Raw genomic sequence first — 27,330 nt, 5'->3', positions numbered from 1 at the left:
CAGTCCATATGTATTTAATGACTGTAATCATTTATTATTTTCCCTTTATTAGGTTTGTTTTTAAAGAAAGTTTTACAGTGCTATTTATGATATGCTAAGTGGTGCAACTTGCTGAAAAAACATATCACATTCATTTTATTTTTTAATAGGCTTTGCTTGTTAAAATGGAAATCTTTTATTTACCCTAATAGGGCAGTTTTTTGCTGACAGTTTTATTATTTCAATTACTCAGACATTTCTTTCCTCTTTTGTTTCCCCCAGTATTCCTCCAGGGAGTTTTAATGTGTCCATTCTTTATTTAAGATTGGGTTCAGAATGTGTTATTTCTAGCAGGGCAGAGGAAAAGCATAATATAGCAGACATTAAATAGTGAGATGTCAAGGTTTTATTTTCTTTCCTCCTTGAGTAGTGGAATCCTTTCCCCATCTGTGTCATCTGGTGATTAATTGCGTTCATAATCTGTGCTCCTTCATCAATAACCGTCTGCTATCAATGCCAGGCAGAGAGAGGCTGTGCTCAAGTAAAACGCATTTGATAAAGGGTTTGTGGCTGCTGATAAATGAACATACCTTTATGGGTAAATACTTATTTACTAATTCACTAATGCTCTATAGGCAGTGAGTACTTTTCACTCACCTAGGGGGAAAGCAGGGTGGGACCATGCCTCCAACCCAAGCCTTGGTCAGCATATCATAACCTGACCCCCAAGAGCTCATACTGGTGGGGAATGTCACAGCCTCCACTGGGCCAGGTGTCAGTGGGCAAGGGCAGATCAAATTCACCTCTACTACCTATTCACCTTTGCTATGTGAATTCAGTGTTTGCTCCCCTTGGCTCTTACTGAGGTAGAGAGTTATGACTTTCATTTGCAAGTCCTAGGAAATCTTTGACCACTCTCTGGTGGAGGGTGGTTTTATTTTCCTTTGTAGCATGGTTATCTCTGGTTTAGTTCTGTTATGTCTTTTATTTGCTCCTTGCTACTCTTCTGGTCCAGTCCTCAGACCACAACCAAATACTTGCTGGGAAATTTGGAGAGTTCCTGCAGCTCTAAGTGGATGTGTGCTTCTCCTGATAAGTTACTGCTTGGCCTTGGCCATTGTTTAGAGAGGTATAAAGCATCTTCAAAAGCACATCCTCATACCTCTGTATCCTGTTATGTTTTCCAGAGTGTCTGGGGGAGAGCTTTTCGACCGCATCGTTGAGAAGGGGTTCTACACCGAGAAGGATGCAAGCACCCTGATCCGGCAGGTCCTGGATGCCGTCTACTACCTGCACCGAATGGGTATCGTCCACAGGGACCTCAAGGTATGGCCAAGCAGCTTGACTAGGCAGTGTTAATGAATTTTGCATAATTATGCAAGTTTAAGGCATCTAAATCCAACCTCCCCTGGGACTGGCTTTCAGTAATGATTTGCCATAAGAGGGATGTTCTAAGGTCTATGCATCCTTCCATTGTAATTGGTTTTAATGAGGACTCTTGCAATCAATGCTGTTATAGTCAATGGGCATTTTGCATGTATGGTGTGGAGAAAAAGGCATTCATTAAAACCCAAAACATTACATTAAGACAAGACACTCAGCTGGGATGTGTTTACTGCTGCACGCTATCTTGTAGATTTGCTGTGCTATGTTTATTTTACTTAAAAATAATTAATAGCTAGAAATTGTGTGGGAAAGTTGAACACTTTCCTATCGTACTATTTAGTCCAATGTTTCTGGAGACACTTTTCACAGCAAGGATTCTTCCAAGGAGCATTTTGTGACCGTGTGATTTTAAGATAATCGTCCTTTCAGTTATGCCATGTTATCACATCAGAAACCCTCAGCTTTGCTGGTAAAACCATCACCAGCAACAAACAAACAAACAACATACAAACAAGCAAAGATTATTTCTGTTTTGTTTTCTCTTTATATCTCAAAATGTCATTAAGATAAACAGAAAGGCCTGGATTTCATAATACACAGACTTCCTGGTTTTAGCCATCTTAACTAGTAAATTAACAGTAGGCATTTGTAAAAGATACACATGTCAAAAGAAAGCTAAAAATTAAACTAAAAATTCTGTGAATAAAACAACACCACTGCTTGTGCTTTGGAGGATGCTAGAACCAGGAGTTGCCTTGAATGTTGATGCTGAAGTCTTGAATTGTCCTCACATAATGACAGTGGAATTTAGCAAAACAGGTCAAATTATATAAAGGCTGAATGAATATTAAAGTTGTCATGAGCCACAAAGAAGTCTTTCTTTTTAAAAATATTTAAATGCAATTTTAATTAAATTTATTTTAAAGTTATTATTTTATTTCCTATTGCAGTCCGGTATTAAACTGCAAGTTGGCAGTTTTGGCACATCCTCTTAGTGAAATCTGGAGTGCCTGGAACGTGACCTCATCATTTTGCCTTAAGATAGATGAAAAATCGTAGTGATGAGAGACATTATTTATTTGCTTTTTTATCTCCTCCAGAACTAGTGCTGATAAGAAATGCTGCTTGGGGTAAAATAACAAATCCTGGGCTTGTTCCAAACTGTGATGCAGCAGGGCCAAAGCAGAGCCCGTTACCACTGTGGCCATCAGCAGCACAGCTCTCTAAGGTGAAGCAGAGCCCAAGCCAGACAGCCCTGGCCTTAATTTGGGAAAAATTCAATGCATGTTTTTCCCTCTGCTGATGTGAATCATGGGCCATGCATTTTAAAGAAAAATGCATGGAGGAAAATAATGTTCCCCAAATCAGTGTTTCTGCTTTGGCACTGTGCAGTTTAGTCCTAAAAGTCCCAAATAATGTTTAGGAGGTTTTTGTTTGGTTGGTTTGTTTTATATTTTTCTTGGTTGGTTCCTTGGTTGGTTGGTTGTTTCGAGGAGACACCAGTTACTCTTCTTCAGTCTCCTACAGCCATCAAGTGCTGCCCATATTTCCCATTCATTTCCAGCTTTTGCTCTGAAGGACATTAAAACATTCTCTTTTTACTAGAGTTCCGCAGTGCTTCAGCATTGAAGTGTTGTTTAGTTATTTAATGTCCAACTTTCTCCCAAATTCATTTTGCAAGAAGTAACTTCAGACCTCTTTCTGCCGTGGGAGACTTTGGTGGAAGGTCTAGTCTTAATTCAGATGTTCCTCTGTATGAACTCTACTCTTCCTTTCTGTCTTTTAAGGGGATGCTGTAGCTCTTGGAATCACAGAGTCATAGAGTCAGAGAATGGTATCTCTTATTTTAAAACAGATTAATCTTATTAAAAGTTCCCATAATAAAACATAAAATATTTGGAAATGGAAAGTGGATTAATTTGCAAATTGCTTCAAGAGTTTATTTAGGGACATGATGAATTTAGATCAAACGAATATCATTCTCCAGCAGTATTTTGGGGCAAAGGTTAGCTCTTTTCTTTTTCTTTCTGTTTGTTTGCAAGTGTTTGTCAGTAGCATATCTGTTGTTAAAATGACTCATAAAATATGCTATATGAGGAACACCTGCTGTGAAATTTCTGTTAACGCAAACATTCCATGATGGCAAAAATAGGAATGGAATAAGGTTTTTTGTGGTTTCAAAATTTCAAGATAAGTGCAGGTTTCAAACTGTGATCTCCCCAAATGAAACTCTGGGAAAGAATCCACTCTGTAAAAATACAATCCTTGAAATATCCGTAACAATTATTTATTGCAATTATGTGTTATTCATACACCAAAATAGTACTTGTTGTAGTTAGGAGAAGCAAATCTGTGCTCTAATCTCAATAAAGTAGCAGAAGCTAACAAGAGATGGCAGCAGATGAAGTCCAGTGAAGTCCAGCATTGGCAAAAGGAGTGAAAAGCTGGAGCAGTTCTGCTTGGTACAAAGCCATCTTGTTAATGCTTTTGGAATTAAACAGCTCATTTTATAAAAAGTGGAATTGATTTAAACAGGTATTAAAAGAGATTTAAGTTTCAAATGTGTGGGTTTCTGGGCTTTGGTAAACATGAGTATATGGGGAACGTGAGATGAGTCAGTGGAAATAATTAGGAAATAGTTGTTTTTCCCTTAATACCAACTCTACCAGCCCTTCAGCTGATCAATACCAGAGACATTGATTTTCTGTTTAGTTCTACAATTTGGAATTGCTGCCTGCGTTTTGAAACTGGTAAGGTTTTCACTGGCTGGAGGCATCAGGGAGAGCACAAAGAGAAAAACTTTTAGTGGAGGGCTCAAGGGATGGCATGAGTTTGGAAAAGGGCTGCTGGTTGATCAGGAAGGCATATAAAGGCCAGCTAATGCACTGGACTTATGAAGTATAAGAAAAAAAACATTAATGCTATTACTCTATAATTATTTTTATTTCTACGAGCAGTTATTTCCCTTTTTGCCTCAGTCCCAGCTGGTTCACAGCTGTGGCTGCAGCTTTCCCTTAGCTTGTAAATCCTCTGTCGTCATCATGTCACATGGATGAAGCCATCACTATGTGGCTTTATGCTGTGACCAGGCAGTCAGAAAGTGCTTTAACCTCTGCTTGAGGTTGAACAGGAACCTCAGAGTAGGTTGGAGGCCATGTCTGCCCTCTTCATTTCATACCCCTTTTTCCAGAGAAGGAGGTTATGGTGAGGGAGAAGGGAAGACAGATGCCAACGCTGCTGCAACATGATTGCTCCTCCTCATACATCCAAGCTTGGATGTGTCCCAAGGAATTTGATGGTGTTGCATGGCCCCAGCTGCTTGTTGCCATTTTCTGGAAACTCACAGCTGAAGCACACAACGGGCTGATAGACAAAATGCATGTGCGTAGGTGTTTGTACCAGCTTCTAGGCAAGAAGTCCACACCAGGGTTATGTTGAAGCATTGGGTATCCATCATTTTTATCGATAAAGACTCGATAAAAATGATGGATACCATGCAGTGTGATGCCTTGCTGTTACTGCCAGGCTGTCAGGGTGCCAGCAGAGGCTGAACATTTTTGCAAGTCCATATGTTAAGCAGGGGAAAAGCCCCCAAAATTGTGCTCTCGCAGCACCTAGTGAGAGGTCTGCTGTAGGATATTCACAATGTATGGATGGAGAACTAGCACATTGGTACGTGGATGTTGGTTGGGCCTTCCAGCTTACTGATACTGATGTAAACCACCAGGTCTTTGTGGAGTGAGTCTTATTTTATCTCAGCATAAACAAGTCACTGTGCTCAGTTCTGCTGTATTTTTTCCTAATCAGCTCTAGCTAAAACATCCTTGCACAACTACGTTAACTCTAAAGGCATTTCCTCTTTCATAACCGTTGATTTCCAATGGAAAAAATGGAAAAATTGTCTTCACATCTACTGTTTTCCTTTTTATTTTCTTTCTTTTTTCTTTTATGTTCTCTTTCCTTTTCTTTCTTTTTTATTTTCTTTTCCCTCTTTCGTTTCTTTTCTTTTTCCTTTTTTTTTCTTTTCTTCTGGCATGTTGGACACACCTCCTGAGTAAGAGATAAGGATTTGTTCATATTTGGGGTGCCAAAGGAGGAGTTCATGATGACAGACAAGTTACTCAAAGCTCAAGGTTTCGGCTTCTCCCATAAGTCACCACACAGGAATCTGGAGAGGTTCTCCATATGGATTGTATGAGCAAATCTGTAGGATTTAGGCAGACTGAATGATGTTAGTGTATGTTATAATTAAGGATTGTATTAAATATGAAGCATTAGCCAACAAGTGCTGTTACTGGATTTATACATTCAAACCCCACTTTGCTTATTCTTCTTTCTAGCCTGAGAACCTGCTTTACTACAGCCAGGATGAAGAGTCAAAAATCATGATCAGTGACTTTGGATTGTCAAAGATGGAGGGCAAAGGAGATGTAATGTCCACAGCCTGCGGGACTCCTGGCTATGTTGGTAAGAGGTTTGGTTATACTGTCCATCCACTCCTCCCAGCTACAATACAGAAGCATGGTGAAAATCAAGGTGGTTACAAACAAAAAAAGAAACTTCTTTGCTAGTGCCAATATGTAGTGCACAGGAGATTTTACAGGTGTTTTCTAGATCTAGAGATTTCAGAAGTTGCTGGTGTTGTGTCCTGTGTACTCTTCTCTCTTGAGTCCCAATTTTGCAGTCCAGCTCAGGGTTTGTGGGATTAGCTTTCATTTCTTTACAAAAGGATTTTTCTTAAAGCCTCTGCCTGTACCTAAATTAAAAACATGTGAAGAATGTAGTCAAATACCTCGATTCTGCAAACACCTATAAAACCCAGACGCTTCCCATAATGTAGCATATAATTTTAATCACAAAGAATAGTGTGTCACAGATTCCCCTGACAGAAGACAATAAAACGAAAGAGCTACAATTATTCAGACATGTTTAGCCCCACTAAGTTACTGTCTCTTTGATATAATATTTAAAAGCTTTTTAGACCCATGAACCTTTCTTGGTGGTATCAATTTATTTCCAATCACATATATAGTTCAATATTTTGTCCATTCAGAAGTGATTGTACCAGGCTACTGATTAGGAGCACACTTACCAGCATCCTAATATGCAACTGAATATGAAAAATATGTGGCAGGTGATGACAGGGTCTGTTTGAGGAAGCACTGAAAGGTTCACTTCATGCACTGGACATCCAGCAAGCCAGTGTTTCTTACAATACCTAGACAGCCAGTGAGGGGGTAAAATTAATCTTAGAATCACAGAATAGTTTGGGTTGGAAGGGACTTAAAGATCATCTAACTCCAACCCCCTTGCCATGGGAAGGGACAGGGACATTAATCTCTGGGATTTATCCACGGTTAAATACATGAAAGTAAAACAATTCCTTCCCAAAGGATTTATTTATTTATTTTTTTCTTTCCAGTAGGAAAGACCTTATGTTTTCTAAGCATCAGAGAGAGTCTCCTTTTGCTTTGCAGCTACCACCTCACATCCATTTTCATACCTCCAATGATATCCTTGTATGAGAACCCAAACAGATTATGTGGTTATGACACGGAGATCCAGATTTGTCCCAGGAACATCTTTTTTCCAGCAATTATCTTTATGCTGCGCAGGCACACTTTGTCCTGATAACGTCAGAAAAAATGTTTCCCATTGTGAAGCCATCAGGCCGAAGTTTTTTTATTTTAAGATATATGAATCAGGATGCACTCTGTATATAACTGTCTTGTGTAATGACATTGGACTGGAAATCTTCTTACAAAGGCCTAGCAGGAACAGAGCTTAGACAGCAATTTTCATCATTTTTACTGTCAGCTCTTTTCTCTTTAATTAACATGTTTTATTTTGCTCTGAAATGTGCACTGACTAAAATAAGTCTGCGAGACTCATGGAAGTTAAGACGATATTTGTTGAAGCACTTATGAAAATGAGGGAGTGTGATTCTGCTCTGGCACTGTGTGATCTCATATGGCTTCTCAGTATATCCATTTATATAAGAAAACTTGCTGCTTTGGAAAGGAAACTCTCAGAGCACGTGACAAGAATTGTAGCACTTGGAGAGATGTTTGAGAGCTTTCATTACTCATGATCTGGATGCTGATATGTACACAAGTGCCTCCAGGTCCCGCATTACCTTACTGAGCACAGAATTCACTCATCACAGTGCAAGAGGTCATGGCCACTTATTTCAGAAGTGCTGACAGGAGTTTTTCTCCTCTCACAAAGAAAACCTCTTAAAATATTTGTTCTGTTCCTTTTCCTTTTTCCACAGGAGACAGCTCCTCTTACTGCTGCTTTTTTTTTTTTTTTTAAGTAATTAGTTGCCCAGACAACATTTTCCAAGCACCGAAAATTTTTGTCAGTCACCACTATGATGCCCACAAATAGGCCTCTGTTACTGTTACACCTGATTACACATCTTCTGCATACAGTCTGCAATTTGTCTGCAACTGAAAGCATTCATGCCTTCCAGCCTCACTCCAATTTGCTGCACTTGCTTAATGACCTCAAATAAATGCAACAGACTTTCCCCCTAATGGCACAACAAAAATACAGTCAAACCCCACACCTTTCTACCAACTCTTTTTGTTGAGGGTGTGGTTTTTTTGTTTGTTTGTTTGTTTGTTTGTTTTTTCCAAGATATTCCACCTAGCTTTGAAGTAACACTCAAGGATCCACAGCTTACAACATAATTCCTAACATTTTTCTTTAAAGATATGTAGGACATTCCATTTTCTAAGATTTAGTGAGAAATTACTTATTTTGGTCAGTTTAATTTGCTTTTAAAATCCTGATGGTGAAAAAAAAGATAGGCATATATCACATGCCAAAGGCACCGGGACTCAGTTAAGAAGTCATTAACATCTACTACTCTTTATACTTCACCTCCTGAAATTGATCCAGTCAGATCCTGCTGTGCAAAATGCTGCTCAAGCTTCTGACTTTGTAGCAGACTTGATTCTAACTCAGGTCTGCTGCCCTTCACATTTGCAAGCATGCAAGGCCCGCTGCCATTTCTGTCTAATTTTCCTGAATAAGATATACTTTCAACTCCCTGCATTTCAATTTTTAACTCAGCTTTTCTTAGTTTTAGCTCTAAAGAATGGTGGTATCTGAGACACTAAATTCCTGTCTATGTGGTTCAGAAATTCACCAAATAAGGAAGGGTGTAATTATAATTAAGCTTCTTAAGAAATATCAGTTTTCCTTCTGAAAATTGAATTGTATCTTATTGAATTGGAGGATGTCTAAAATGTGCATAACCAGTAATGCATGAGCACATTGGCCTGGCTTTTAAGGCTCTGCCTTACAGATTAAATTACTGTCAAGAGTTCAGAGACTTTATTCTTTTAGGAGACTTGTTGAAGATTATTGTCCTATCCTGAAAATACAATAATTTAACCCAATTAGACATGGTTGGAGCATGTTTATCATTTTTATTAAGATATAAATCTAAATGTTTACTTTTGGTCTGATAATACAACCTTTTCTAATAAGAAGGTCTTCCATTTTCTTACCTGCTTAACACTCTTATGTCCTTCCATTTCTTATGGGGGGAGTCCAGGTGATGAGCTGGGACTAGACACCCAACTTTTAGATAACAACCTAAACTAGGTAAAATAAGGTAGCTTCTGTGATGCATCTTATTGCAAATTATGTGTGGATTGGCTTGCATGCTTCTCACCTCTTCTAGAATGGAGTAGAAGTGGTGTTTTCCAAAGCCCCTGAGTGATCTGTGTGATTATGGGCAAGACCTGTATAAGCCATTAGTGATATGCCATTTTAAACATCACAGATTTGGGCTGCTTGGCTTGAGACCATTTAAAAGAGATTGACTTTGATGGAGGAAGTTTTCAAAACCTGTGTGAAAATGAGTTGTCCTTGAGGTATGTCAAGTTGGGCGCTCACTGAGTGACTCTCCAGTCACTCAGCAAATTTCTCTAAAGGGATTTCGGTTATTTGGGAAGTAGGTCTCACTGACTTGCTTTCTGTGAGAGTTGGTCTCTGAAAAGCTTTAGTTACTTTTGCAGATGGAACTTAGACTCACAAGGTACTTAGGAACACTGGAAAGTTTGGAAAATATGTTAGAAACTCCATCTCAGCATTCTCATCTCCATTTGCAGAGACACTGAATTATTAACTGTGTTTGTGGCTGGCTAATATCTTAATCCTGCTGAGATTTAAAATTTTTGCTCAGGGGTCCAAAGCAACTTTAAGTAAAATTTATTTATATTTCACTGTTATAAGGATTGGGACAGACCCCAAATTTGTGATTGATCTCTGTACACCCCACCTCACTTGCTGTTTTTATTCTCGGTAGTGCCTTTAGGAAAGGTCATCTCACACCTTTTATCTCTGACAGAAATCCAGTAGAAGTTCCAGATCTTATCAAAGCCATTTCTCTTAGCCCTGTGCACGACTGAAGCACTTAAGTAAACAACAGATTTCCATGTTTACTTTTGACTTACTCAGTATCCTTTGAATAAAAGGTTTGAAAATATTCAATAAGCCTTTGGAATATACTTATTAGCAAAAAGCAACCCCAGGAATTGTTTAGGCAGTAACATGAGTAATAAAGTAAAAGTAAAGCATGGGAACTGCTCTCATCAAGGCACAGGCTGGTGACAGTGGAGTTGCTCAGCTCCCTGAAATGGACTGTGCTGGTGTGTGGCTGTAGCTGCGTTATGTCCCATGATGGTTCCCTTCAATCTGACTCAGTAACATCAAAAAGGGACAACTGGAGCAAACGAAACCAGCAGGGCTACACCAAAACCCCACTGTCATTAATACACAGCACCAAACTGCAAAGTATTGGTCAACCAGGACAAGCTGAACTCTGTAGGACTGCGTGAGAGAGGGAAAGAAGTGCTTTTCATCTCAGGAGTCAGTGGAAGAGGGGCTCTGGTCTCGTGGTAAAGCTGCTTTGTATGCCTTTTAGCCTGTTTGCACTGTGAAGAAGACGTTGTGCATGGAAGCAGTGGAGTTTGTGCTGCTCTTGCACCATCTTTGGCTCAAGGCGAGAGAGTAGGCCTTGGTGCAACCAGCTGTCTGCTCAGTGGTGTGGGGTTCCTCTCTGTCCAACTTCTCAAGGTGGTACCCTCAAGAATCTTACACTACAGGGTTTACACCAGCTCTGTATGGTGCCCCTTGCAAACCCTGCCTGTTAATCATCCTCTTTCTTGAATTTCATGGCCGTCTTGTACCTGCCTTTCCTTGTGAGACTTGCTTACATGATGGAAACTGGCACTAAATAGTTACCAGCTGAACTCCCAGCCTTGGCTTGTACAAGGCCCCTTTGTAGGGCAAATTGAGCTGCGTCCCTGCCCAATGTAAGCAAGTCCCTGATTATTTTAACTAGATTTAAATATTTTTATTTTTTATTCATCCTACATTTATGGCAGCATTCTGATTTGTCAGTCCTATGGGGAATCTTCAACACCAGCACCCTTTGTTGACATGCATCATTCCTTCTGGCATGCAGCTTGTGGGAAGCCATATAAACCACAGGAAAAAATAGCATTAGATTGAGTTCTCGTGAGACAGCAAAATCTACAGGGAGTAGCACCATCATGGGAGTGAAGGAGAACTGCTTTTAAGTATGAGGCTGGTATGAAGAGCAGGCACCCTCATGACTCACTTGTACAATTAGTTCAACAGGCTTAAAGTATCAGAGCAATCCCCATCAGTTGAGCTCTTTGCAAGAGCATGGCTTGCTGGTTTTGGCATCTAGCAGCTGCATTTTTAGGGAGCTTATCAGCATAGCTGTGCCCACTGGGGGTAGTGGCGCAGTTCTCTGAAAGGTTTCCAAACTTCTTTATTCTGAACCCTTTCTTAAAACCTCAATTTTAAATAAGCCTTCAAATTTTTCTCTTAATAAAAAAGAAAGAAAGAAAGAAAAAAAAAAAAAAAAAAAAAAAAAAGGAAAAAAGCACAAAACCCACCCCTAGCTGTAAATCAGCAGATCATCTGGCCTTGAAGTGGAGTGCCCTCATTATCCAAAGAAAAGTATAACTCACTCAGGATTGGTTTTCCTGTCCTTCCGATTGCTTTGGCTGCTCCAAAAGAATGAAGGTCTTCTTTCTGCTCAGCTGGTGTTTTCCTGGCACCAGAAATGGGAGTTTTGACTTTTCCATTCTCCTTACTGCTGTTTTGCCTCCTCAGTCATCTGTGTTGATCCTCTAACACCGTCAGCTCTTGGATTTTTTTCATTGCATTTCCTGCTTTTGCAGGCACTGATCTACTTTCATTTCTAAGGGCTTCTCTGACTTGTTTTTCAGCTCATTAAATATTTCCATCTTTTCTACATCTCAGACACAGATGATGCTTGGCTATGTTCTGCTTCTGTTGTATATTTGCTCTTTGGAATAAAAAACAAAAACAGCCATTTGGCCTCAAAATAGTTATTTAAAGCTTCTGACTTTTTTCATTAAAGTTTACCAAAGGTGAGGTAATAGCCTTACATTTGCCTTGGGCTTCATCCTGTGGTGTCCTTACCTGCCACCATCCACAGCAACAATTGCCTGTTATCGGCGCACTTCACTCCTGTAAGACAGACAGAAATGCTTCAACACAGCTTTGATGTTTAAGAGAGAGAGAATCTTTATATAGTTCACATCCTCTCATCTCAGATTTGTTTTCTGTTATGTTAATGTGGCATATCTGTATAATGTCAGGAGCTCACTTGGATCTGTGGTGTTCAAGAGCCATTTGCATAATATTTTCTTTGGGGGATATGGAATGTATAATGTTCACCAATCTTGAAAATGGTGCAAACAGGAACAGACAGTCAAAGGTAGAAGAGATATGTGAACGAAATTTTGGAAATTTGGAAGAATAGGAGAGTTGGAAGACATATAAACACCTAAACACAGGGGAAAATGAACTCACTTCTTCAGCATGTTTTGTCACAAAATTCAGTCACAAGGGATGGGACAGAAAAAGGAGCCAAGTCTTACAAGCCCAATTTGATGCAAATTTTGGGAAGAAAAAAAGTCTTTTTAGAAGACTTGAATTTTGGTGAATCAGGAAAGAAAGTGAAGTTAAGGGATGCAAAGATTGTCTGGGAAGGTTGTCCTAACCGACTTTGAGGAACAACTGTTAAATGAGCAACAAGAGAAATATAAATTTGACATGCTAACAGCTTGCCAAGTCATCTGGGAGGCAATAACAAGCCAAATAGGGTGGCTCTCCAGTGCTTCATTCTTTTTTCCCCAGTTCTTCAAATTCACTCCCACTGGATTGACTAGCACCAACCTGACAGGCAAACCCTCACCCAGCCAATGGGAATAGAACTACATTTGGGTGGCAACAGAAGATTTCTTTTATATTCACACAGCTCCATTCACTATTGTAGTAAGAACATTTTTATCTTTGTCTTGATAAACTACAGCAATGTTCCAATATCCTGGAGAGAGTCAGGGACTTCTCAGGAACTGGGGTGCAGGTTTTTGCCAAGCACCCAGTGCCAGGTCAGGAGCCCTTCGTTCTAGGTGCAGTGGAAAGAAACCTCCTTTAGCATGCAGTGGATAGGTGTTGGGGCATTCCTACTTTGCAATACTGTAATAAGATTAACAATATATGAACAGAAATATCATTTAAATTTCTGATGCATGCAACGATCCCAGTTTGCTGGATGACTTGAAGACTGAGGTTACATTTACCCTGTGCTGCAGACTGGGGCAATCCCCACACTTCCAAAGCCTTCTCAATCTGTCTGCCAGCTATATCTTTACCCACATTCCCTTGAATTTTCTGCTTTTTTATATAATATCTCCCCATTGTGACTTTACCCTTTCCATCATTCTGCTCCTTGTGGAAATACAACCCAGATGCCCTTGCTCATCTGCCCTGTCTTCCCTTCAGTCCCTTCTTTAAGCTCTTATGCCCAAGCACCAGAAAGCCTTTTCAGTTTCTCGTTACTACTTTCTGTTCCATTCCTTGCTGGCACTTTTGACCTTAGTTTTGTTGGCTTGTCTAGCATAGGAAGATAACTCTTTGAAGAGTCCTTACCAGTACCCCAAGGCATATATAACAAATGAATGTGATGCTCGAGTTGTAATACATATATATGCTTCACACGTTTTTTCACTGTGCTTCAAGTAACTGATCTGTGGTTGTTAAGAATACTAGCATAGTAAGGCATAACACTACAGAAATACTTTTGATGGGACTTACCCTCCACTATTTTTTTTTTTTGTGGAGCATTTGAACTCCAGAGATCTCAAGAAATACTGTGTTTTGAAGAGCCCATGTGGTGAGTCTGCTTTAGGAATGCCACAAGCAGTGATTTGTTGCATTATTGTGGACATTTTGCTTTGAAAATGCTAAAGCTTCTTTACATGAAAAAGATGAGATTCATGGGTTTTTAAATTTTAGGTTTAAGCATTTGCAACTAAAAGGTTCCAACAGGGAAAGCATAATGCTCCAGGCTCCCAAATAAAAATAAAAAGCACTTTCAACTCTCACTGGTTGAAGAAAGGAAAACAGACTCACAAAGAGTTTCAATAAATGGCCATACTCTCACTTCTAGCAAATTTCAAGCTATGGTGGCAGAAAACTATGTAGAGGCAGAGAAGGCTTAGTTCTTTGTGCATGTCTCCAACACCTGCTGCTTTTCATTTCTTACTTCCAGAGGCAGGAGGACAAATGATTCCCTCTGACTCTGACACCCAGGAGGCTTCATTGATCATCAGGTGGTAGCATGGTGATGTCTCTCCTTCTCCTGCAAACCTGGACATCATCTCCCCGACACAGTGTGCTTTCTAAATTGCCTCTTGAAGTCCCTCGTTTGGCAGCACAAAGTGCTGGAGTTGTGAGGCTGTCAGGGTGAATGTGCATCTCAGCACTGCTCCATTTTTCTCAGCTCCATTTTTCTCCAACTCTCCTAAAGTTCCTCTGGCAGGCAGCTGATGGCCCTACTGCCCTCAGACTGCTGTGTATTTTTATGTGCCTGCTTTTCCTTTCTTTCCCTGGAGTCAGAAAATAGGGAATTTTCTCATTTTCAGGAATACTTCTCCTTGAGGTTTGAAAACACCATGATTTTTGCAAATATGAGGGCTAAATGTGGAAGGCAACAAAAAGCCTTTGGGAGCCTCAGGATTCAGGGAGCACTATCAAGTCCTACTTCTTGGCAACTTTCAAATGTCTGGTCTTGTAATGTGTGCTTGTTTGCCTTTTGTTTTCAGCTCCTGAAGTGTTGGCCCAGAAACCCTACAGCAAAGCTGTGGACTGCTGGTCCATTGGGGTCATCGCATACATCCTGTGAGTATCCATTGGGTTTTCACAGGTGGCTTTGGGACCTAAAACATGCTCTCCCATTATATATTTTCCCACTTAGCTTGCTCAAAGAAAGTTAATCTCTGACAGTTGCAAGCCAGTATAACGTGAACCTTGGATATGTCCCAGTTACGTAAATTTGGGCAGAAGCTGTAGGAAACGAACGAGAACCCTTCAAAATGGCAAAAATCCCTACTACTGCCTAAATTACATGTTGTATAATAGTATGGGCTTCTTCAGGTTGCGATGTCAATGAAGTTGTTCCCTTTTCTGCTCAGGTTATCTTTGATTAGAAACAAGTTTGGCATGTCCACAGAGCACAGCACCACGCCCATGGATGTGTCCTGAAGCGTCACCTCTCTTGAGGTGTCACTGTGTTGGCTTCCTTCCTTGGGGAGGGCCACAGGCAGACAAGAAGACAAGAGCTTTTTACATACCACAGTGAACTATTTCCATCAAAGTATAATGCAAAATATTGGGACTTATACTGAAAATGGAGGTCATTTTCTTTAACACATCCAACACCTTCAACTTTCAAGTCCCATAGGAGATGATGAGCTGATTCCTGCCCTGTCAATTCCATCGCTTTTCCGTGAAGCTGTTAAGCCTCTGCATTTGTAGCTGAGTTTGCTCCTCTGACAGGACTAATTGCTAGTCAAGAGTGTAGGGTATGGTTGCTTCAGAAAGCTACAGGACCAGGACTTTAGTGCATTTCCCAAAGTGGTGGATGAGTCTCAGAACCCATATATTTAAGGAGATTTAGTGCCTGTCTTCGTTCAGTATCTGCCACTCTTCTTTACAAAGATTTAATAGGACCATAGGATATTTAGGTTAAAAGGGTTCCCGGGAAAATTCTAGTCCTGTCTTTCAGGTCATACCAAGTTGTCCAAGGTTTTATCCAGTTGGTTCTTGAAGTCCTCCTCAGGGACTATACAAGGGCAACCTGTTCCCTGCTTAGACTGTCCTCATGGGGAAGAGGTTTTCCTTATATCCAGGCTTGTCTCCATGAAATGGGACAGCCAGTGCTGTGGATGTGGCTGCACCTTCGGTGTGTGAGCCATAGGAGTGGGTGAGCCCCCTCTTGTTTCAGTGACTGCAGAGGTGTCTTGGCTACTGTTGTGGTGGGGATATCCTGGTACCAGGGGTCATTAGTGCTACCCAGAGAAGAGCACCCCTAATAGTTCAGGAAACCATCATCTGAATCCAGCTGAGTATATGAAATCACTGTGGATTGAGAGGGAAATGCAGAACTTCTTCCCCATGAACCTGTAGGAAGGCCTTCTCTAGCTTAGGGTACCATCCTGATGGGCTGGTCTGTGCTCAGTGTCAGGTTCCTGAGCTCATGTACGCCATTCAAACAGCAGTTGTGCAGTTGCATCTTCACAGTGTAGCTGATTTTGAAGCAGGAGCAATCCCTACCTTGTGCAGGTCTTCAAGACGAGGTCAGGCTGTCACCATGGGCTGACTCAGGGAACCACACAGCACAAGGATCCTATTCCTTGTGTGCAGGAGAGCACATCTAGCTGTTGACTGCTACAGAAACAAACGCCTTTTCATGCCAGAACTAGCAGTGCTTTCCTTTCTATGTTTTTATTTTTTCCTTTTTACACAACTGTCAGAGTTATACAAGACTGCAGGAAAAAGGCAGCTCCAATGAGGCTCAGCATTAAAGCATTCCTGCTTTGTTCCCTTTCTCCTTATGCAAACATTTCATGGCTTGTCAACATGAATAACTTTTCGATGGTGTAGTAGAACTATTTTTGCCAGGACACACCTCATTGCTGCATTATCCACTCTGTGCAAAGTTCATTCTTTACATTTTCATTTAACCTTGAACATAAACTATATATGACCCAAAATAGCTTTTATATATTAAAATAGGGGCAGGATTTGTTTATTTGCATGTATGTTTATATATTTAAAGCAAAGCCCTGCCCACACACATCAGCCTTGTGACTGCCTTTGCCATTCTGCATGAATATTTGAAAAGTTCTTGAGTACAAAACTTTGAAGGGGGGTGGATTTACCTCGGAGAAACCATCAACAGCTGGATTCAAAAAAACTTTTGCATAACAAAGCAAAAATCAACAGTTCACTGACTTTTTGTCAAAACCCAGTGGGACATACCACAGCAGCAAGGAAGAGAGCAGACATGCCAAGATACCTTAGAGGCTGCTTCACACAATATTCCCTAAGGCTCTTTTAGATGAGGATGGGGTGTGCTGATGCAAGATTACCATCTTGCACAAGCAAACATGAGCATGGGAGCCCTAGATATTTTCTTGTTGGTTTTGGCTCTTGCTAGCCATGGCAGGACAGCCAGGTAGGGTCGTTCCTTTTGTTTTCAGAGTACTTTGCTGAGTACCAGTTTCAGAGGGAGATAGAAAGGAGGCTGCAGGTGGAAGACAGCAGTATGTTGCCTTGCTTCCAGGCTTGACCACTCCCCAGGTTCAGTTTAATATCAAATTTTCACCATGAAAATATGTCTCCACCTGGCAGCCTGCAGGAGGAATGAACTATTGCATCCTAGTTCCTGGAAATAAACTTGGTTCTGCTTTTTGTCAGGTTTTCAGTCCCATTCAACCATGATTCATGCACCGAAGGTCTTTTCTGCTGGCAGACCTGATATGATTTCATTTGCTGCTTTTATGTGTGAGGAAAATAGGTGAGACAGAGCTAAGCAATATCCCTGCCACCTCCTGGTTCATGAACACACCTTCCAGGGGGGAAAGGTTTCAATCTCATCCATAAACCTGGCGAGGCTGCTCTTTCTGTGAGGTTCACCTCAGCAGTTTCTTGCTCTTTTCCAAATCAGCATGTGCTGGTCTTGTCAGGCAAGGTGTATGCACTTCTCAAATATTAATTCACTATTTGCTTTACAGGGAATTCCCAGCCCTGAAGGCTTAAATCAGTTTAGTGAGAATGAGTCCCTATGAATTTCTTTCTGCAGGACAAGGATGCCTTTTGGGAGTTTCTGCACTTCATGTAATAAAGACCTGATTTGTATTATGTGCAGCAAAAATGAATGGCAATAATATGTTTCCTCAGGAGTGTGGTAATGTGTTCACCAGACTGTAACTTGGTCTGCTTGGGTGGGATTGGGTCTGAGATCAAATCACCTCCTGGATTATTTCTGCACACGAGCTACATCTTTCAGCTCCCTGGTACAGCCAGCAGCATTGCAGGACCCACGTCAGCTCCCTTCACGTAGGTGCTACGTGCTGTTTTAGTCACTCACAGAGGCCCACCTGGTCTCGAGCTGTCACTGTAGGATAATCCAGCCCCCCATAGACCCGTGACCTACCTTGTCAGGTTGGGTGTCCCATGTGCTCCAGGGACATGGGTGTCCCAGACCTTATCCTGTGCCACTGGGCTCTTCACATGGGTACCTCAACCCAGCCCGTGTGGATGCAGGCAGTCCCTTCACTGGGATGTGCCATTCAGTTGCCTAAAATACACATTTAGAGCCACGCTGGGGTGTCCAGGACAGCCACATGGATTTGGCAAATGTAACACACTGTAGGGAGCTTTCTTCTGGAGCAGCAGATGGAGAATAGCAGGGTACCCACAACCATGTCGCACAGCACCAGATGCCTGTGTTTAGGCAACCAAATCACCCCCCTGCTCCATTCCCAACCTCCTGTCTTCTCAGTACATTTCCATTTGCTTTAACTTTCATTTGTGTCACTCTCCAGTCTTGGCTGACTCCATCTCTGATGACTGTACTGTGGTGTTAGAAACCCAACCCACAATTACATGTCCTAATCTTGAACTGGATTTCCCCCTTCCTTCTAGGAACAGCCAGAAATGATAGATGTGTCCTTATAGAAAATTGTATGTGAGAGGAGCAGTAAAGATAGAGAAGAAGAAGGGTTCTTCCCACTCTGGAAGGAAGCAGCCCTTCCTAGGTGTCTGATACCACAGTGATGGGCACAGGTTTAACAGCTGGCTTGGTTGTCTTGCAAGTGCCACACCAGCAAACCAGATGGAGACCTATTTATGCATAGGGAAATCAGAGCCCATCAACTTGCATCACCTCCCCGCCTCTCCCACGACTCCTCACAGCCACTCTGAACAGACTGTTATCATTTAAGAAGATGGAAACTCAGGGGAATCTGACACAGAAGCCAGGCATATATTAAAGATGTTTTGAGCTATTATTACTGTAAGTGGCTTGAGTGCCTCCAGACACATGCTTGGTCTCACATGAGAGCCTTCAGTTTATGACACTGGAAGAACAAACTGTTTCTTGGGCAGCGAAGCTCTTGACAAATATTTGTTTCTGTAATAGGCAAGGTGAAGTATGTCTTAGGAAAGAATACCTTTGTTTCAGTGCCAGTCTCTAATGCCTCTCGTTAACGACATCCAGATTGCAGAGGCTGCACCAGCAGAGCTTTTATCAAAACCTGTTTTGCATGAGAAGTCATTATTCACAAGAACTAATTATAGCAGCTTGAAATTTCCTGTTATTCCAGTTGCAATATTTCTCAATCTGAAACAGCCTCATTGTTGAACTCAGCTTTCTGCCTATCACAAGATAGTTTTGATATGTGTTCAGCTTCAAAACATAAAACATATGAGCAGGAGACCTCACTGGATTCCCATCAGCTGTGTTTTGGAGCTGCCTGGGTCACATGAGAGGTTGCAAAAGCCTGCAGAGCTAAAATACTGATACCATGCATACCTGATATAAAGAAGATTAAGTTAACTGATTAAAAATAATAATAATAATAATAAAAATAAAATAAATGTTCCAAAGCTGGAGAAGAGCCTGGGGCCACAGGATGCTCTGCCTCAGCCCCTTGCCATTCACGCTCAATGCATCCTATCTCTTCTGTGTGAGGCTGAATGCATATTGCCTTGAACTTTCTTCTGATTCTGTTCATTGATAGGACAAGTGAATTACTGTGTTTTTTTTTTGTTTGTTTGTTTGTTTGTTTTGTTTTGTTTTGTTTTTCTATTCTTTTTATAAACAGTGGGTATCTGAGGTAATTCTTGGGTCATATTCTTTCCTAGACTATTTTTGCTGCTGATTTTCAAAAACAAGTGCATGAAATCATTTATGAAATATTTGTATAAGAGGATTAGCCATGGACTGTACAAAGTATTCCAGAAAAAGTTTCTACCTTTGTCCTGAAAACATCTCGCCCTCTCAGTACCACATGCAAGCCTCAGCAGGATAGTGAGTGATAAATTTACTTATTTGGTACTGCGAGAATTAGCAGAGGGAAAACACACATAGATTGATACATTGGGTTGCTCAGGAAGTCATAGTTAGACTGGGAAAACAACCCCAAATTATTCCTCATCATTGTTTGCTTCTTGATTTATTTTTTATTCCCCACGCTAATATGTCCTTGTCCACAATTTCATGAGGGTACTAACATCAGCCAGTATGGAAGGCCTTTCCCAAAATAAGAACTACATGGGTTTAACCATATAAATAGAATTTGGATGACTTCCCACACCATACGTCTCAGGTCTTTGAGCACTTACTGAATTCTTTGCTCTAGTCTAACCAAAAAAAAATAAAAAATAAAAAAATTTGTAAAACTAACCTCTGTGCCTCCTGCATTGCAAGCTGGACAATGCCCATGAGAATGGGTTATTTAGCCTTTAGCATCACCCCAGTGTGTAATGGGAGCTTGCAAGTGTTTGCTTTCTCTGCAAGAAAGAAGGCATTGCTGGTATTCTTACTGTGCTCTCCTGATGGCTTCTAGAAATGACTTCTGGCAATATCTTTCATTTGTTCATCCACCTGTGTTTATTTTTTTTATCTGCATCCCATTCTCTTTTAAGGCAAGACTGGGAATAGGAGGTTGATGGAAGATCTGTTGCTGATATTGTAAGGTTGTTAAATAATTCTAAAAAGCTTTTATTTGGTGAAACTGCTAGAAAATGATGACAACTAATAGCTGCCTGAAGCTCCCCCAGGACTAGGCAGGATTTTTTCACATTGAAGACAGAGAGGATATTTTTGTATTTCTGCATATCTAAATAAAAGCAGCAGAACCTCTGATAGTGAGGTCATTTTTTTCACACAGAAACATCCCAGCAGATGGAAATGAAGTCGGTGGGATTTTGATTCTATATGAATTAAATAAAAACTTAGTATGGACTTTGGAACGTGGCCCAGTCTTTGGAAGTCCAGTAAAATTTCCTCCAGCCATAAATTGTTTGTTGGGCTAATTTACTGGGGCTTTTCCATCCCTTGCTGCAAAGCCAGTGCTGGCTATAAGTTACAGTAAACCTCTGTGTCATCCCAAACTCTGATTTTAAGGTAAAGGACAACAATATTTTGGCTCCCACCACCTCTTTGTGCCAGGATGCTTGAACATTTCCCTTTCACGTGCCACATCCTCTGTCCTAGGGAGCTTGGTCTCTTCCTCTAATGCTTTCTACTGTAGGTTCTCTGTGGTTTGCCTCCTAGAGGAACATCTTTGAGACCCCCTTTGTGGGTCATTTGTCCCCCTGTTGTCCCCAGATGAGCCAGGACCAGCCCTTGCCCTGTTCTCAGCCTGCTTTGGGGCAGGAGGCTGGCTTGGAGGGATGTCCCTGCCCATGACCAGGGATAGTGGCCAACGCTTCTCAAGCCCTCCCCACTCATCACTGAAGTTGCAGAATTGGGAGCCTGGGGGTAAAACTCAAGGGGTGATCACAGGGCTCATCCTGCCACTGCTAAGGTGCTCAGATACCCAGATGTGTCGATACCCAAGGCACACTGAGGAGCTTGGGAAGCTCTTGGGATGTGTAGGAAAGGGATGAAAGGCTCTGGGAGGACTGGGACTCTTGCTGGGGCACGTTTGTCTCAGCTCTCCCCGCTTGCAGGGTTCCAGCCCCCCAGCTCTGTGCTGCTCAGCAGTTTGCTACTATGTTTTGCTGCCACAGGCATATATAAATCATCGCTGTCCTAACTTGTGCTCTTGTACCTCTGCCAAGGTAATTAGTACGATGCACATTTTAAGAGAGTTATTTCTCTCTCTGGAGCAGCCTGACAGCACCTCAGCAGGCACAGTGCTGTCTGCTCGCCTTAAAATGCTTTATCAGAGCACTTTGGTTTTCTTGAAGGAAAGTGCTGAGGAAGGCAAGAAATTAATGGAGGGCTGTCAGACTTCTTGTACGGAGCCCCCCAGGAAAGTGGGGCAGAGGAGGAGCAGTTTTCCACCAGCCTGGGCACCTCTGCACCAGCAGCTGTCGTAGTGGTTGCAGCAGCTGGCTCCAGCCTCTCCAACCCATCAGTAACACTCCCAAAATCTTGCGGGTTGTGTAAAAGAAGAGGAAGGTGAAATTCTGATTGTGTCCCCAAGACTGTGGGAGCTAAGCACTGAGATTTGTTAGATTAAATCATGATATACAAATGTTCTTCAAAGACATCTGTGGAGCTGGATCCAGTTTCTGCATTCAGTTACCAGGTTATTATTATTTTTGTGTGTATTATCCAGATGGAGAGTGGCTTTTGGGGGTTTTATTTAAAAACACCATTTCTAATGGCCCTTCCTATGTGCCATTTCCACCATGGGTCTCGTACAGGAATTGCTGCATCAAGCCCCATACACAGGCATGTGCCTGTCAAGTAGATATGCAGTCTTGCTCCAAATGTAAATGCTTGTCTGGCACGAGGTTATCTTACTTGCTTTTGATAATGGCAGTCATCCAGTGGGACACAAATGAGGACTGACTCATCTGCTTTGAAAGATAAAGAGATGTCTTATTCGGTTGAAGCGCAGGGGTTTCATTACGATGCTGCAAATTTCAGCAGAGTTCTTCCAGGTCAATATGGATCTGACGCAGATCAACATCTCACTCTGCATTTAAATTATTTATCATGCACACTGACTCTTCAGAGCTAACAAAACACTGCTCCTTTCACCCTCAAGTGTTGAGTTGGTTCAAATAACCTCCAGGGCAGCCGACTGGCTTAGGGTTATAAATAACTTGACTATTTCATTTCTTACAGTTTTTTCCCCCCTTGCTCTGTTGTTGCTGCAGTGTGGTGTTTCAGCTAGATCTTCAGTCTGTTTATAAGAGCAGACTCTGCCCAGTTAAATACTTTATTGAGATTGATTGGTCTAGGGTTTAAGAAAATGTAGGAAAAAAATCATTTAATTATCAAGGAAGCATGTGGAAAAAATGATTTACACCATAGGCTTGAGGTAAGAGAAGAAATTAAGAAGAAATTAAGACATGTCTATTCAGACACAAAAAAGGTCTGGGTAACTGTGAGCAGGATGGGTTGGCTAAAACCAGCCTCAGAAGTCAATCTGGCACTTTGCAACGTTAAAACCTGAAGAAGGGATAGCTTTGCTGATATGTCCGCTCAGAAAGGGACAGAGTATTGCACACAGCATCTGCTGGACGAGAAGGGTCTCTGACACACAGGCTTTGAAGCTGTTTTTGCTCTGTGCAATGCTGGAGGTAGTGCTCCTGTACACAGCATCTGCAGGGCTGGAGGAGCCGTGCCTCGGCAGAGTGGATGTCCTGCTGTCTGCAGCACTGCGAGGGTGCTTCCTCACTGCTTTAGTTCAAACTGTTCACATAACATTCAATGTCCTGCTTGTCCTGGGGCTTGGCTGTCTGGTTATAAACACTGAAGACCTGGGCAAGGATGTTATCCTTAGGCAGTTTGAAGAGGACAGCAAAATAGCTTGCAGAAGTGAAAGAAAGGGAGAGATTCTCCCAGTGTAACAGCAGAGCTGCACCCAGCCCAGGAAGGCTCTGCTGGTTTTGTACCCCATGAAAGCTCCTCTTACCATACAAAGGGGAGAGGATGGAAGGGATCATGTCCGTATTTTAAAACAATTCCTCCTCTATGCACCCAAAAACATGCAGAGGGAAGTCAGGGTATCTGTGGGTCACTGTAGGATCAGCTGCACCAGGTTGCAATCCAGAATTCCTCTTTGTCATGAACAGTGCTAATCTTCAGAAGTGTTTTTACATGTTTCTGAACAAAATTTTCTCATGATAGCCCTGCCCTGATTGAAAACTTAATGGGACAAGTCCTAAATAAGAGTTTCTCCTCCCTCCCCCTTTCTCACCTTCTTGGCAGAGATGGGTCCAAGTGTCACTTGCCTCTTCTCTTGTTCTCCATTAGGCTCTGTGGCTATCCCCCTTTCTACGATGAAAATGACTCCAAACTCTTTGAGCAGATCCTCAAGGCAGAGTACGAATTCGATTCTCCATATTGGGATGACATCTCTGAGTCTGGTAAGAAGCTCATTTATTTGCCACAACCAGGCATGCACGCAGCCATACCTTTCATAGGTGTTCTCCATATGTGCCTTCCATTGTGTGTGGAGCTCCTTTTAACTAAAAATCATTGGGAATGGGCATTTCTTTTAGCTAAATAGTTACAGGAAGTTATTTTTGTGGGAGAGCAAATTAAGTACCATTTCATCCAGTCACATACAAAGCACTAAAATGTAGCTGGGACAGAAGAAGATAGCAGAAGGCTGTCCCAGAAAGACAAAGCAGTTCAATGTCTCCATCACATCCAAATAAAATGCAGATGTTTTATGTGTCACTAAGAATAGAGAAAGTAGTCCAGCTCTGTTACTAAAACTGTGCCGCAGGTCCAAAGTGAGTCTGCAGTGTGTACAGCAAAGACAAATGCAAAAAATTAATGGCTTCTAAACAAGGACAGTAAGCAGATTTGGAAACTGGGAGTACTGTCCATGTGGCTGGATCCAGGCAGCTGCCCATGTGCTCTCCCAGTTCCCCACCCAGCAGAGAAGCCATTTAACCCATAGCACCTGCCTGTACCTGCAGAGGCTTGCCAGCATTGCATCCCATGGGTGCCACTGATGGGCTGTGGCCTCCAGGAGGTCACACAAGGTTGGTGTCCTTGCTCTATCCAACCTGGAGAAACATCTGCCATTTCATGCAGGAGGAGAAATGAATAATAGGAAAAAAATATGATACAAAAATATCCTGGAAATACTTTTTTATTATTATTATTTTATTCCTTGGTAATACCGATTACTTAGGTGAGACATTAAAGAAGTGTTTTATTTTAAAGATGATCCTTGTGGGTCCCTTACAACTTGGGTTATTCTCTGATCCTATGAGATATCCTGCTATCTCCTCATAGAACAACATTTCATGCTGCTTACATCTGCAGTCCAGATATAGTTGGGAGAGATTGCTTTAAAATGTACGTGATGAGAGGTTTTTTTAAGCCTGTAAGAGTTTTCTGAGCAAATATGAAGGTCTGCTGGCAGACTCCTTTGCATTTTGGGGGAGAAAGTCCATCACCTACAGCAGCGCAAAGATTTTCCTGCTATATATGGCTTTGCTGTTGCTCCTTCAGCTGTTCTCTCATGAAACTACTGGATACATGCCATGCTGTGATCTCCCTTCCCTCCATCCTAGCGTCAATTAAAAACACACTACCTCATGCCCAAGGGAGTCCCTTTCCCTCAGTAACTGGTTTTTAAATACACAACATGTCCACTTCACTGCCCACGTGTGCGGTTGCTTGGAATGAGCCATGAAATGCTCCTCTTGCTGCAGTTTCTGACCTTCTCCTTGCCTTTCCCTCTCAATTTACTGACATCTCCAACAGGTATGGCCATATTCAGACCACTAAGGTGCTCAGAAGCACTTGTCTGACCAGGGAGCTAGGAGCTGGCAGAATCAAATTCTTCTGACTCCAAATTATTCACCCCACTCCTAAGCGTACCTGCAGGAGTAGAGGCCTTAAACTTCTATCTGTCACATTAAATTCCTTAAATTTGGTCCTAAGTCACTTTGGTTATGTGTATACCAATAAATGACAAATGAACTAGGACCATTTTCTGGTACTGGTGGCACTTGGTGGTCTGGTCCCTCTGTTCAATCTCCTTTTGCCTTCAGAGCAAGGGAGCATCCTGCTGACGGGAAATGGGCCATGCTTATTCCCAAAAGATGCTTGGGAAGGAGCAAGGTGGTCTTGAAGGCAATTTTAAGAGGGACAGCTCAAGAAGGTAGATGGTGGCTTTCCATCAGCTGTGAGCATTCCCTGACAGTTTTGTTTACTAGTTCACACATCATTTGTTTACTAGTTCAGACATCAATCTTTGTATTATCTGAGCAACGTGTTCCATACCTATGGGGAGCTATGGTTGCTGTTGTATGTAAATAGGAAACTTAAGTGTAGGTCTGGCTATATTGCAGAACTCAGTATTAAACCTATTGTTTTAAATGATTTTTTTTTAAATTTTTTTTTTTTTTAATAGCTAAAGACTTCATTCGGAATTTGATGGAGAAGGACCCTAATAAAAGATACACCTGTGAGCAAGCGGCACGACACCCTTGGTAAGCAACAGTCACTGCTGTGAAACTCTCGGGACAGTGAACATTTTCCTCCAGGTTTTCCTGGAAAAACGTGATGGACTTTAATCTCGTGCATCAACCTGTTGAGTATCTGCAATATTTCAGTGAAAGGCTGCATTATGTTGACTGTAGTGTAGCGGTGGGATACACTGAAATGACTGAGCCCAGAAAGCACATTTGGGGTTGAAGGCAAATGGTCAGATTGTGCAGGTGTGCAGAAAGCTGGCTATCAACCTGCTCATGAGGTCTTTGTCAAGGTAACAGCAAAGCACCTAAGAGGACATTAGGAGGTAGAAAATTCTCCTCTGTGCTTCACAGATGGTAGCCTACCTCTTCACCTCATGCTTGCAGCAAAGGTGGGTTTGGCATGCTGTATACCCTGCCTTGTTGAATGGAAGAGGCAGAAAACACTAAGAGAGGGATAAGCTGAGACTGAATTAGTCTAACAATGCTGCTTCTCTGCAGTGACTACAGAAAAGTGCCTGGTCTGGCTGTATTCGTAGTTTGGCCCTCCATTAAGTGCTTTATATGAGATGATGCCTTTGAACATAGATGACTTGACCAACATTATCCACAGATCACATAACTGAAACAGGAATTGCTCGAGGCCTTTTGACCAACTTGCTTAGCATCACCCCACACTGCCAGCTGCACCCAAAAATGGGCTTTAGACACAAGTCTTTTGTCAGGGATCATTACATATGAGGCAAGACTATCTTTGGTAGTTACAGTAGCTGCAAAAGAAAGGAGTCAATGATGGTATTTTCACCCCAGGTATGCATTAGACTGTGCTTTTATGTCATCACAATTACCACGAATACCATTTCCTTTTGCAATTTCTGGAGTGTTAGCTGGATAAGAGCATTAGGCTGTACATTTCTCAGGGATCAGAGGTTTTTCCTGAGTGTCTCTAGCCCCTCAGGAAAGCCACTGAGCCAGTGTCATAACTAGCTAAACAGCTTGATGGGCCTTAAAAACGTCCTGGTGATGCAGTCTGAGCCCAGTGATTAACCTCACATAGTGCAGCTGAGTGTAAAATGCCTGCTAGGAAAAGCATAGGCAGAGAAGTTATTGGTGTTTTTCTGGGTAGTTTTGGCTTCAAGGTGTTTATGCTCCTCTCCCTGACCCCAGCTGGTTTGCCTCATCCCACTGCTGCTCTCAGTCCTGGGACAACATGGATGGTAAATCCGTTCAAAGGTTTTTACAGAGGAAAAAATACCATTTTGGCTCACTTACTGATGATATTTTACCAATATGCAGGGTGATGAATTTCCCTGATCATTAACTAATAGTTTTGCACTCATGAAGGAGGCAGAAAGTTACAACTACAAAAGTAGGACATCATGATGGCACTGACTTCTTCACGGTGGGAGTGAT

At 41.8% G+C, this 27,330-nt stretch overlaps 1 protein-coding gene across 1 annotated transcript in view; it reads left to right on the top strand.

Annotated features, from left to right (window-relative positions):
- The window catches only part of CAMK1D (calcium/calmodulin dependent protein kinase ID), a gene marked incomplete at both ends in the record, with an annotated part of 214,267 nt that overhangs the window by 174,438 nt on the left and 12,499 nt on the right, over positions 1–27,330 (top strand). Inside the window, 5 exons of the mRNA XM_084305333.1 lie at positions 1,167–1,305; positions 5,706–5,832; positions 14,553–14,628; positions 23,735–23,847; positions 25,857–25,935. Of these exons, the coding sequence (XP_084161459.1) occupies positions 1,167–1,305; positions 5,706–5,832; positions 14,553–14,628; positions 23,735–23,847; positions 25,857–25,935 (534 nt within the window). The remainder of the gene's footprint in view (positions 1–1,166; positions 1,306–5,705; positions 5,833–14,552; positions 14,629–23,734; positions 23,848–25,856; positions 25,936–27,330) is intronic.

This window comes from Netta rufina (assembly GCF_964035555.1).
Source record: "Netta rufina genome assembly, chromosome: 1".
In the NCBI taxonomy this organism is placed as follows: domain Eukaryota; kingdom Metazoa; phylum Chordata; class Aves; order Anseriformes; family Anatidae; genus Netta; species Netta rufina.
This window is presented reverse-complemented; position numbering and strand designations above follow the sequence as displayed.